Here is an 11,698-nt window from a genome sequence, read left to right as displayed (position 1 = left end):
ACACGTCACGGACACTTTGCCTGAGCTGTGCAGCCCGTCCATGTGCATGACCGAGCCTCCGCTGTCCTGCCTGTGTTGGGCTTGTTACACACATAGGGAAGAGTTTCTCTGAGGCTGTGCCAGGCAGAGCACGTCAGACTCTTCCTAATGAATTGCACGAGCTGTGAGGTAGTATTGCCATCTGGGATTTCCCAGAGATACAAAAGCCTTGTTCTAGGCAGGTAAATCTCCAGCAAGTGCTGGGAATACACAATTCAAAGTAAACAGAAACCTGTGAGCATGCGCAGCGTATGCTGCAAAAATTCCCCAGGAGGGAGGGGAAAGTGGAGGATTTTTACCCCTGACGTGTGTGTGTGTTGGGGGGAGGAGCTGGACAAGCTGCCTCTTGCCTTTGCCATGGGCTGGGGAAGAGAAGAAGGACGTGCACCCTAAACAGTCCTGCCTCCTGGAATCACCCTCCCAACGAAACGCTCCTAGGGGAGACGCCGTACATGTTTGTGTACAGCGGCCCGCCCCGCTCACATTTAAGGGGAGCAGCAATGCCGTCCTTCGTGGATGTTGTAAACCAGTGCAATGAAGTAATCAAAAAATGCAGTTACTTCAATAATGCAGAGCGGTGCTTGTGTCTCACTCCTGCAGGGACCATAGGCTTCTACAGGAGCGTGTTGGCCCAGGACTGTCGGTGCTGATGAGAAACGGGTGCCAGGGCGGGTCAGCGGCACCGCAGAATCCTCGGTGAAACTATCCTGTAGGGGAGGGACGCCTGTAAAATTAGGAACACGTTTGCTTTGCAAATCTATTTAGCATTGAAGTTTCTAAGCAACCCAACATTGCGATGTTTGGAATAATGTTTTCCCAGGCTTTTTTTTTTTTTTTTTAAATAGAAGTGCATTGCGTTACAACTTCCCCAGGTACTGATGGAGGGAGGTTGCAACTGCCAGAGCACCACCTGAGCAAAGCCCACAGGTGCTTCTCTAATTACATTCCCAACCCTTCTTTCAGACAGAAGGACTAATTGTTCTTAATCTGGAAGCAGCAATACAAAACTTGAATTCACCTACAGGCATATGTCCTGGCTTCTGGGGAATTAAGTTACCCAATAAACTTTTATTAATGTGTGCATCAAAAGTCCCAGCAGTACTTCACAGACCGACACCTTTGTAGCCAGAAATAAGGAATTCACGCTTTGGCCGGCCGCGGCATCAGGACCTAAAAGACTTACTTGACCAAAAGGAGCAGCTGCAGCCACAAGCCTAGCTTGACCCAAATACAATTACTTTGCCCACGCCATGCAAAGAGCCTGATATGTAGCTTGAGCAGCAACCAGTTTACCTGTTAGTGCGGTCCCAGTACAACCCATTGCACGAAGACCCTCGTCTTTCGCCCTTTGGGCAAAAAGACTATGGGCTATAGGGACCCACGCGCCCGCCCGCACGGGCCGCCAACCAAGCGGACGCCCTCGGCGCCCCCAGCTTGCCGCGCCTGGCCGCGCCGGTTCCCCGGCGGAGGGAAGGTATCCGCCTTTCGGGCCCGCTTTGGCGCGGCTGGAGCGGCGCGAGCTGATTGGCCGCTTTGAATCATCTCGGCGCGGCGCTATTGGCGGAGCGCGGCGGCGCGCGGCCGGTTCGAATGCACTGGTGCCGCCCTCCCCTCAGCCGGGCCAGGGACGTCCATTGCGGCGGCGAGCGGCGGCGGCGGAGGTGAGGGGGAGCGGGGGGCTGTGAGGGGGGGCTTCAGCCCGGGTACGCCGCGCTGGCCCCGCTGAGGGGCTGGAGTCCCGCTTTTCTGCCGCCTTCGTTGTGCGGGGCCGCGTAACGGCAGCGGTGTGAGGGGACGGGGGTGTTGATCTCCCCAACGGCGGGGCTGGGGCCGCCGCGCCCCGCCCGGCCTCGGGTCGGTCCCTCCGGCGCTCCTGCCGTGCTCAGCCGTCGCTCGGGCGGCCGGGGGAGTCCCGCTCCCCAGCGGGGCCGTGCGCGGGGCCCCCTGTCCGTTCCCGGCGGGGGCAGCGCCGCCCGTGGCAGCTGGAGCGGGCGGGAGGCGGGATGCCCTCCGGGGGCTTCTCCCTTCGCCGGGGGCGGCTGCTGGGCGCCGCGACCCGCGGGAGCGGGGCAGGGGCTGGCCCGGGGCGGCAGCGCAGCCCGCTCCTGGCCGCGGCTGGGGGCCCGGGGGCCGCCCGCCCTCGCGTGCGCGGCGGCTGCCGGCGGTCGGAAACGGCCCCGGCCCCGCGCCTTACCTCGCAGCGCGGGTGCTGAGGCTCAGCCCGGGGAGGCTGGCCAGGAGCAGGACGGAAGGTGTGAGGCGCCGCCGGGCACCGTGTGCCCCTAACGTGGTTTGGGTTTAGCTCTGAAGCCTGCGCTGCGCGCCTCCCGGATGGCACGGGGCTGCGGGTGCCTTGCGCTGCTAACGTCAAACCTTGTGGCTTTTAGGGAGTAGGATTCCTGCTAACGAGTAACTACATACAACTGATCAGTAGGGTGTGATTTCTTTTCAGTTGCTTGGAGGAGCTTTCTTCACAAAAGCATCTCTCTTCTTTGAGTTGATGCCTAATCATGCTTTGGGATGTAGTTTTTCTAGTTGGAACCGTGAATAAAAACCTGTGTTTTTGTTGAGGAGGATGGTAAGTGCTCCACATTATGTCCTATTCATGCGAGGCAAAGCTAGCTTCCAAAGACCTGGCGTTATTCCAGTAACTTGGCTGTGTTCAGGAGAGCAGCTATTCATCCTTGTGACTTTTGTTTTTTTCTTTGCTGTTTGTTTCAGGAATAACCATAGCAATGGATGCCTACACAAAAATAGAGAAGATTGGGGAAGGTAAGTATGGAGAACCATCAGCCCTGTAATGCCTCCACAGTTTGAGTTATCAAGTGCCATAGAAGCTCTGCACATCCGGGCTATTGGAGGAACTCCTGACATTCGACTAACTGGCAGAATAAGCTTGTGGTTAACTGCAGTAATTATCTCTATATGTAAAAGCTTTCAGACTGCCCTTCTTTTGAAGATGACATGGTCTATTTGAAACAACCGATCATTGCTGAGAAGCATCTGCCTACATATTGATGGTGAATGGTATAATTTTCCTCAAAGAGGGGGGGGGAAATACATTCTGAGGCCTGAAAAGAGATTTTCAATTTAGGAAGCTCCTCTGTTCCTTTCTGTATGAATTTGAGTACCAGTTGCTCCTGAAGTGTTACTGTGCGGTACGCTTATTTTGCTTGGAGCTGCTGGTGGGGAGTAGTGGTTTGTGGATCGTTCTGCTTGGATTATAGCAAGTTACTACACTTGTCAAAGGAAAGAGCAGCTTGTAAACCTCTGCAGAGAAGTGAATTTTAACAATTAATTTACTATAAGACTCTAAGAAGGTTTCTTTGATGCAGCTGTTAGACGCAATGCCCCTTTCACTGGAAATCCGGCCTGTGTTAAATGTAGAAGTCAGTGTGTTTTATAATGCTTCAGCCTTATAGAGACTTGACAATTTGCAGTATGTTACTCTAGGAAGGTGTTCTCTAAGGTAATTGTGAAGTGTATGGGCTTGGATCTTGCAACAAAGATTCATAACTGAAGCCTTGTGCATGAATCTTTCTTCCGAAAGCAACTAGTTTGTTTGGGCTTAATCTGAGGGACTAATGCTTCAAGAAGTGTGAAAAGAGAATAATTCAGCTGTCTTGGTTTGTTGAGGGTTCTAGTTCTGTGCGCACTGATGATTAAAATAGATTATTGATTTGAGATTTACTACTGGTTCCAATTTTAGCTTCTGCTGAGACCCACAGCACTACCCTCTCTCCTGCCCTGAGGACTGTGTTAGAGGTATTTCTGTAGGGCTGACCAATGGGTGGACGGATCTCTGATTGCAGAGGGAGCACTACTTTTTTCGCAGCTAAGCCTTTAACTTTTTAACAGGATGTATCAATGGCAAAATCACAAACCCTCGGGGATGAAGAGGTATAGTGATCTTGCCTGAAAGTTAATCAACCTGAATTTCAAATAGTATCTGATTTTACAAGTACAACTTCCAAATATTCAAGTTTCACACTTAGGCTACTAAGTACCCTGTCCTAACAAATGATGCTGTGTATGATGATGTGGCATGCTTTAAACAAACAAAACTAATGCCTGGTTAAACTGCCAAAACTAGGTAGTAGTTCTTCATCAAGCCAAACAATTAAACAAAAAAATACTTGATTGCAAGGACTCTTGCTTTTGTTAGCAATTCTTATTTGCAGTGACTTATCTGTACCTGAAAGTGGTATTTCCTATATGTGTTTCGCTGTGTTTTTGTTCAGGTACCTATGGTGTTGTGTATAAAGGTCGGCACAAAACCACAGGCCAAGTGGTTGCTATGAAGAAAATACGTCTAGAAAGTGAGGAGGAAGGTGTTCCAAGTACTGCTATCCGAGAAATTTCTTTATTAAAAGAGCTGCGTCATCCCAATATAGTCTGGTATGCATATACTGGTATTTAGCTAAACTCTTTGAAGGGCACTAGGTCCCTTCAGAGAAGAAATTTTTTTTCTACCATTCTAGTGAGGTGCGAACTACTCTGCTTAATACAGTGTCTGCTTTGCAGCAAATAGCTGTAGTCCCAAATCCTGTGTTAATGCCAGTTTTCTAATTAAGACTTCCCCATGCTGCCTCTTCCCATTCCAGGAATCTAACAAATTTTTGTTGATTTTGTAATCTATATAAATTATCTTCAGAGTGGTTATTATCAGAACAGAGACAGCATGCCTCATGAAAACTGGTTGAAGCTGTTAATTTAGTCGGTAAAGTTTAGAACTTTATCTGCCACCTTGGAATAGACCATCTGACCTTAGTGTTCTTACGTGAGCCTCCGTCATCAATCACTTCCTTGCTGTTCTGTAGCAGACACTTAACGTGCTGTGTTACAATGCTGTCATAGCTGGCACATCTGAGCTATGAGCGAAACTTCCACCAGTGCCTACTTGACATGTAGAACTGATCACAGCTATTGTCTTCCCCACAAGATATTTACTTGCTCTTTGATGCAGCAAAATACTTTATCTCTAGTGTGCCTTAAAACTGGCCAAGTTCCAGCCATCTAGCGTCTCAATGTATGTGTGCTTGGGCATAGGAGCCCTTATAATCTAGTAACGATGAAGGAGAAACTTAATAACCTGTGCAAATCCTGCTGTGTCTGCTAGGTTCCTATTATAACATTCCCTTAAACCCTCCTAGAAATTCACGCTCTGCTGTAATAAGCCAGCTTCAAACGGAAGCTAGGTACCAACACCCAACAGCCTTTTTTTTAAAGGCAGCAATATTTTTTCCTCTCACTTCCTGTGTCTGATACTAGGCATGAGGGAATGTAGGTTTAAGCAGAAGCATATAGGGTGTTTATCTCAGTCTGACACTATTTCAGATATAGCTGATTTTCCAGATGACAGTGTAACTCACCCAGTCTTTGAAGACTGAAAGCTTTTTAAGGCTTTTGTAACAGGACCCTGGAAATACAGCTTGTATCCCTGTTGAGCGGGAAAATGTGAGTCCGTGCATCTTGCAAAGGAGTTGACTGTACACTCAATTTTTAGCCTCCAGGATGTTCTTATGCAGGATTCAAGACTGTACCTCGTTTTTGAATTCCTTTCCATGGATCTCAAGAAATATTTGGATAGTATTCCATCTGGCCAATATTTGGATCGTTCACGTGTTAAGGTAATGAGGACAATTTCTTAATGTAAGAGAGAAATTAATCTAAAGATGACCTATAAAGCTATAAGCAGCTTTTACTTTCAGTATAATTAAATCCTTGAGGAGAAATGAAAGGTTAAACAAGCAGCTGTGGATAATAAGATGAATGTGTGTTTTGCTCTCACATGCCACTTCAAATTCTTTTAATTATTGAAATTAAACTGCCTTAAACTAAGCTTAAGTAAAAAATTAATGTGTGGCTTTATGATCCATATTAACTCAATATCTGCAATGCTTTGGATCTCCATTTCCTGATACTATGGGGAGAGTTAATGTAAGGGAGCAGCTTTATGTTGCAGAACATTAACTTGTACTAAAGGTTACTCTTTTTTTTTTTCTCCCACTTTATCCCTTCTACAGAGTTACTTGTATCAAATCTTGCAAGGTATTGTCTTCTGCCATTCAAGAAGAGTTCTGCACAGAGACTTAAAACCTCAGAATCTCTTAATAGATGACAAAGGAGTGATTAAACTGGCAGACTTTGGGTTGGCTCGAGCCTTTGGAATTCCAGTGCGAGTATACACTCATGAAGTGAGTGGGTTGGAACATCCTCTTGGTGATATGGACAATGCTTACTAGCTTCCTGGTAATAACTGAACATGAAACAGCTAAAAAAGAATCATGGAGCTTTTGAAGTCATCAACTAACAGTATCATAAAGTTCTATTTTGGTTTTGTTTTACGGAATGGCTTTTCATCTCCGTGACTCTATGGTTCTAAAGCATCTTCTGAATACCACTATTACCATGACAGTGAATCAGATGGGCCAGAACTTGCTGCTCACTGTCTCCTAAGGGCATTTTTGCTTCACAAAGTACTTATGTTTTTTGAGGGTTGTAAAGGCTAGGTGTTAAAGGCTTCCTGCCCTTTGGGAAGTAGTGTAGGCAACTGCTTTGCTTGCAGTAAAAACTACTGCAATGGAGTTTGTTACACTTATCTGTAAAAGAAGTTTGAAACTAGTATTTTCACTAAAACTCCTAGCACCAACTATTGTTTTAACCAAAAAAACCTGCTTAATAATGAATGAACCGTTGTGCTTGCAGTCCATTAAAGGACCTTATTCTATAAACTTATAAAAAAATTTCCTTGTTCAATAGGTAGTGACACTGTGGTACAGGTCTCCAGAAGTGTTGCTAGGATCTGCTCGTTACTCTACTCCTGTAGATATGTGGAGTATAGGTACCATATTTGCTGAGCTGGCAACCAAAAAGCCACTTTTCCATGGGGACTCTGAGATTGACCAGCTCTTCAGAATCTTCAGGTATGTCAGGCTGAACCTTTCCTTGCTCCTTGTGCAGCACTGCACAACAGTGCTGCGCATGTCTTACTAAAACCAGAGTAGCGCATGCAGATTTCAGACTAAACTGCTCAGTATTTTGCTTATGTTTGCACAGAGCTTTAGGTACCCCCAACAATGAGGTGTGGCCTGAAGTGGAATCCCTGCAAGACTATAAAAACACATTCCCAAAATGGAAACCCGGCAGCCTGGGAGCACATGTTAAAAACTTAGATGAAGATGGACTCGATCTGCTGTCTGTAAGTAGGCTTTCTTAAACTGCTGCTTAAGAAACTGAACAGGTAGTTTCCAATACTCTAGAATGCATAAAGCTATACTAATCAGTCTTGGCTAGAATGAAGATATGGAGATCTTCATGCTATTGGCAGTGGTATGGGCTGTTGTTCTTGTAGAACTGACACCTTGTGTGACATTGACTCACCTATTTAATAAATAATAGGTGACTAGACAACTTCTCATTAAGCAATTATGCCTCAGCTTTTTTATACTAAGAAGCCAGGCACAACTCAAAAGTGAGGATGAGCTTTTACAAACTAGGTCTAAGTGAAGATTGCTACACACACACTAGCTGTCACTGTCCTGGTGCCAGCACTACTTATGATGCGGCTGTACGACTGCTAATCTGGTTGGAAACGTTCTTCTCTTATGGTAACATGTGGATTAATCTTGGTGGGCTCATCTTGGTTAAGCTTTCATGGTGGTTGTAACCGAATAAACAATGATGGAAACAGCTGAATTATTGATGAGCTTTGAAGCCAGGGGCTTAGTTCAAGTCTGTAGTGTCTGTCTCAATTGCCTTTAAGTTTCAAGTTAAGGTTTTTTGGCTGTGGTGGATTAACTTTTAATTGGTATATTTTGTGTCTGGTGTGAGTTTGCTTTATTTCTCTGGCCACGCAGTTGAACTACCACACTAAGAATCACAGAATCATTAAGGTTGGAAAAGACCTCCAAGATCATCAAGTCCAACTGTCAACCTAACACCCCCAGGACTCCTAAACCATGCCCTGAAGTGCCACATCTACACATTTTTTTGAACACCTCCAGGGACGGTGACTCCACCACCTCTCTGGGCAGCCTTTTCCAATGCCTGACCACTTTTTCAGGGAAGAAATTTTTCCTAATATTCAATCTAAACCTCCCCTGGCACAGCTTGAGGACATTTCTTCAGGTCCTATTGCTTGTTAATTGGGAGAAGAGACCAACACCCACCTCGCTACAACCTCCTTTCAGGCAGTTGTAGAGAGCAATAAGGTCCCACCTCAGCCTCCTCCAGGCTAACCCCCGCCCAGGTCCCTCAGCTGCTCCTCATCAGACTTGCTCTCCAGACCCTTCACCAGCTTCACTGCCCTTCTCTGGACATGCTCCAGCACCTCAATGTCCCTCTTGTACTGAGGGGCCCAAAACTGAACACAATATTCAAGGTGTGGCCTCACCAGTGCCCAGCACAGGGGCCCCATCCCTGCCCTGCTCCTGCTGGCCACGCTATTGCTGATACAAGCCAGGATGCTGGTGGCCTCCTTGGCCACCTGGGCACTGCTGGCTCATGCCCAGCCGGCTGTCAGCCAGCACCCCAAGGTCTTTCTCTGCCCGGCAGCTCTCCGGCCACTCCTCCCCAAGCCTGTAGTTTGCATGGGGTAAAGCCTTTATTTGACAAGCTCGTCATCAGGCATTTCCATTTAGTGCTCTTCCAGTTCACGCGCTGCCACTGCCAACTAGTTTAGATCATATCTTAGGTGTGATCTTAGATGTACCTAAGTATTAGAAAGTACCTTGGTGACTTGTCCTAAAGATGCATTTATACAGTGCAGACTTGTATATGGGGGTGTGGGGTGGGTGCTCTCTGTCTTAAGATAAGCTGAAACTTCAGAACCATCTTGGTACAAAGAGAACCTTGTACAGCATTACCTGGGTAGCTGGCTCACGTTTTTAAGCAGTCGCAAAGTAGTTCATTACCTCTGTTGGTATGGCTGTGGCAAAACATTCTGAAGCGGTGTTACCCAAGAAGTTCAAATGACCAGAGTTTCTCACAATACTTCTGTGTGAGAACAGAGCCATGGTTCAGACTGACAACCTGAACAACCTAAACATGTAGTTGTTTTGGAAAGTTCTCTGAACCTTGTAGCGGTATTGTTTTACAGAGATAACTGACTTAAGCTGGGAATAATTCCTCTGTGTCCACTGACAGCATCATTGTTAAATCAGTTTGAAGTAGAATTGTTACTGATTGTATTTACAAACTAAAATCAATTGAACAGGCAATTGAATGTTGATACAATCATGTAACTGGCCTGCTAAGCACTCCTCTGAGCTTACAATGAAGCCACATCTATAAAACGTATGTCTTGGGCTGTGGCTAATAGGCAAAAAAAATTACTAGTTCCTCAAATGGTGTTAATAATGGGATTTAATAAAGCATATTAAATCCTGTAAAATCTTGTATAGTTCTACCTTAAATTAATAAATGTTGAAATTTTAGCTTCCCGTTAATGCGTGGTATGGCTGAATTCTTAGGCATCTGGAATCTATTTAAGTATCCTATGGCAATTTTAAGCCTGAAGCAGTAATAAAACTTTAAAGGCAACAAAACTGAATGTTTCATTCTAGGGCACAAGCTCAGATGTGTCAATGAAAATGTTAAATTTTCCTTCTATAGACTATTACTAAAATAGCCGTCTTTGAAAAGGGGTTACATATTTTTTGTGTTAAGACCAATTGCTTGAGCGAGGCTGCAAACTTAAGACCTTCATAAGCTGAATGATTTCTCTGGCCAGCATTTCAAAGCACTTAATGGCTGTCATCAAAGGTTTTGGTCTATTAGACACTAAGTTTCAGGAAAAACTAAGTTCCAGACTGCTCAGAGAAGAAACAGTCATGTAATCTATCAGCTGATGTGCTGTAGTCTCCATGTCACAGGATCCCTTTTTCAGAGAAATTTGCCCTTTTTTGTCTAAGTCAATTTTAAGAGAACCTTTGACATCAGTATTATCTATAAGATACTGTTGTTCTGGGGTATAGCTAATGGGAACATGTCGCTTAAGGTAAAATTAGACATACAAGGTTAAATCTAGAGATAGTGTTGCATTTGGCAGGAGTTCAGAGAATATAAATGCAAATTCAGTGGTTTAAATCAACTTGGAAGACTCCCTGTAGGATGAAGTCTAAGGATAGTTAAATGTCAAGACTGAACACTGGGCAGAGTAATACTGGTTAAGCTCTTTCTTTCCAGAAGATAAATTTGTGGGGATGGGGGAGAAGCACCTGGTAAAATCCTGGTCACCTCAATTTGAAATGTACTTTCCTTTAGTAAGGAGAAATAAAAACAAAAAGGCTTTGTGGAGACTTCACTAGTTTTACGTCTAGTAGAGAACTCTGCTAAATGCTTCATTCCTTTCTTCTTTTTGGCCCCTGGCTGTATGAAACAAACTGTAGATGCTGCTGCCTTTTTTTTTTTTTAAAAAACACAGCAAAACAAATCTTGCCAGTTCTAGAAAGCTCTGGGGCCATTTTAGTGGCTATGGCACCCCCTCTGTTTGCTCTCATTGACTTTATTAATGGTGTTGTCACTTGAAGTTCTTACTGCAAAGGAACTCAAGTTTTCAAGCTTGAAGGTTTCTTCAGTTGTACCTGCTTGTTATACTGCTTTCCTGTTTGGCTTCTGCAACAGAGTGGTCGCTCTGTTAATATTTGAACCATGAACAGCTGCACCAAGCTGAGTAGAAGCAATCTGACATCAGTTTCTTCAATGTCAGCTTAATGAAAGAAGCACAGGACTGCTTGCCCTTGTAAGCGTTTTGGGCATTAACAGCTTGTTAATGTCTGGGCTTCTCAGCTAAGGGACTGATAACTGTTGCCACTTGGTGCCTGGTTCTGGATTTAGTTTGGTGCATATGGTACCGCGACACGTGCATGGGCTTGGTTATTGCATGGGAGAATAAATGTCTCTTCGCTTTCTGAGACATGACGCGTTACTACTGACCTGCTACTGACTTACAGGTGGAAACGACCTCTCCCTCTATGAGAAAATGTGGAACATAGAGGAAGAACTTACCTTTATGGTTACTTAATTATTACTGTGGTTAAATATCTACTTATTTAACATAATTTGAGTTCCCCATTTCATGAGGGGGTAAATATGTTTCCTTTTTCTTCCAGAAAATGTTGATCTATGATCCTTCAAAAAGAATTTCTGGCAAAATGGCCTTGAACCATCCATATTTTGATGACTTGGACAAATCCACTCTTCCTGCTAATCTGATTAAGAAATAAGACCTTTGGACTAAATCAACCAGAATGAAATAATTGTGATTGCTTTTATTATAGAGTCTGTAACTTGTATGTTTGTCTGCTTTAAAACTGTGGCTGTGTTTTTAGTCTGTTTTGGTTTAAGTGTTTTCTAAATGTAAATATTAACCTATTAGTGTGGAATTCAAATACAATGCAAATATTGCTGCCGTTAATGCAGTGAACTTCCTATAAATAAAGCTTTAAATCTGTGAAGGGCTGAACTTATTTCCAGGCTGTGGCTGCCCTACAAAAGGATTCTGTTTTCTTTGAAGTGTGCTGCTGAGGTGTCACTTGTCTAAAAAAAGTGGGTACTCTAAACTACTAAATTGCTCTTCTCGATATGATAGGAAGATATGACAGGAAATTCCTCTGAAGTTTGAGTTGTTCCAGTATAATGTCACTTTAACATTTTA

The 11,698-nt window shown here is 44.7% G+C and overlaps 1 protein-coding gene across 2 annotated transcripts; it reads left to right on the top strand.

The window, feature by feature from the left end:
- Positions 1–1,608: 1,608 nt before the first annotated feature.
- On the top strand, positions 1,609–11,498 carry CDK1 (cyclin dependent kinase 1). 2 transcript variants are annotated; one of them, XM_064464764.1, is made up of 8 exons: positions 1,609–1,700; positions 2,761–2,811; positions 4,281–4,437; positions 5,546–5,669; positions 6,066–6,236; positions 6,802–6,965; positions 7,099–7,240; positions 11,154–11,498. In XM_064464764.1, exons 2-8 carry the CDS (start codon positions 2,775–2,777, stop codon positions 11,265–11,267), a joined length of 909 nt encoding a protein of 302 aa, XP_064320834.1. In that variant the 5' UTR covers positions 1,609–1,700; positions 2,761–2,774; the 3' UTR covers positions 11,268–11,498. The 2 variants fall into 2 exon arrangements, with proteins under 2 accessions (XP_064320834.1, XP_064320835.1); XM_064464765.1 differs by lacking the exon at positions 1,609–1,700 and adding an exon at positions 1,737–1,742.
- Positions 11,499–11,698: the final 200 nt, after the last annotated feature.

This window comes from Phalacrocorax carbo, chromosome 13 (assembly GCF_963921805.1).
Source record: "Phalacrocorax carbo chromosome 13, bPhaCar2.1, whole genome shotgun sequence".
NCBI lineage: Eukaryota > Metazoa > Chordata > Aves > Suliformes > Phalacrocoracidae > Phalacrocorax > Phalacrocorax carbo.
Note: the sequence above shows the minus strand (reverse complement) of the source record. Positions and strands in the feature narration are given on the sequence as shown.

Bases quoted from the DNA above. Each gene is read 5' to 3' on its own strand.
- CDK1 (XM_064464764.1), top strand. From the start codon at position 2,775: ATGGATGCCTACACAAAAATAGAGAAGATTGGGGAAG. The intron at 5,670-6,065 runs GTAATGAGGACA...TCCCTTCTACAG, and splicing joins TGGATCGTTCACGTGTTAAG to AGTTACTTGTATCAAATCTT. The intron at 6,237-6,801 runs GTGAGTGGGTTG...CTTGTTCAATAG, and splicing joins TGCGAGTATACACTCATGAA to GTAGTGACACTGTGGTACAG.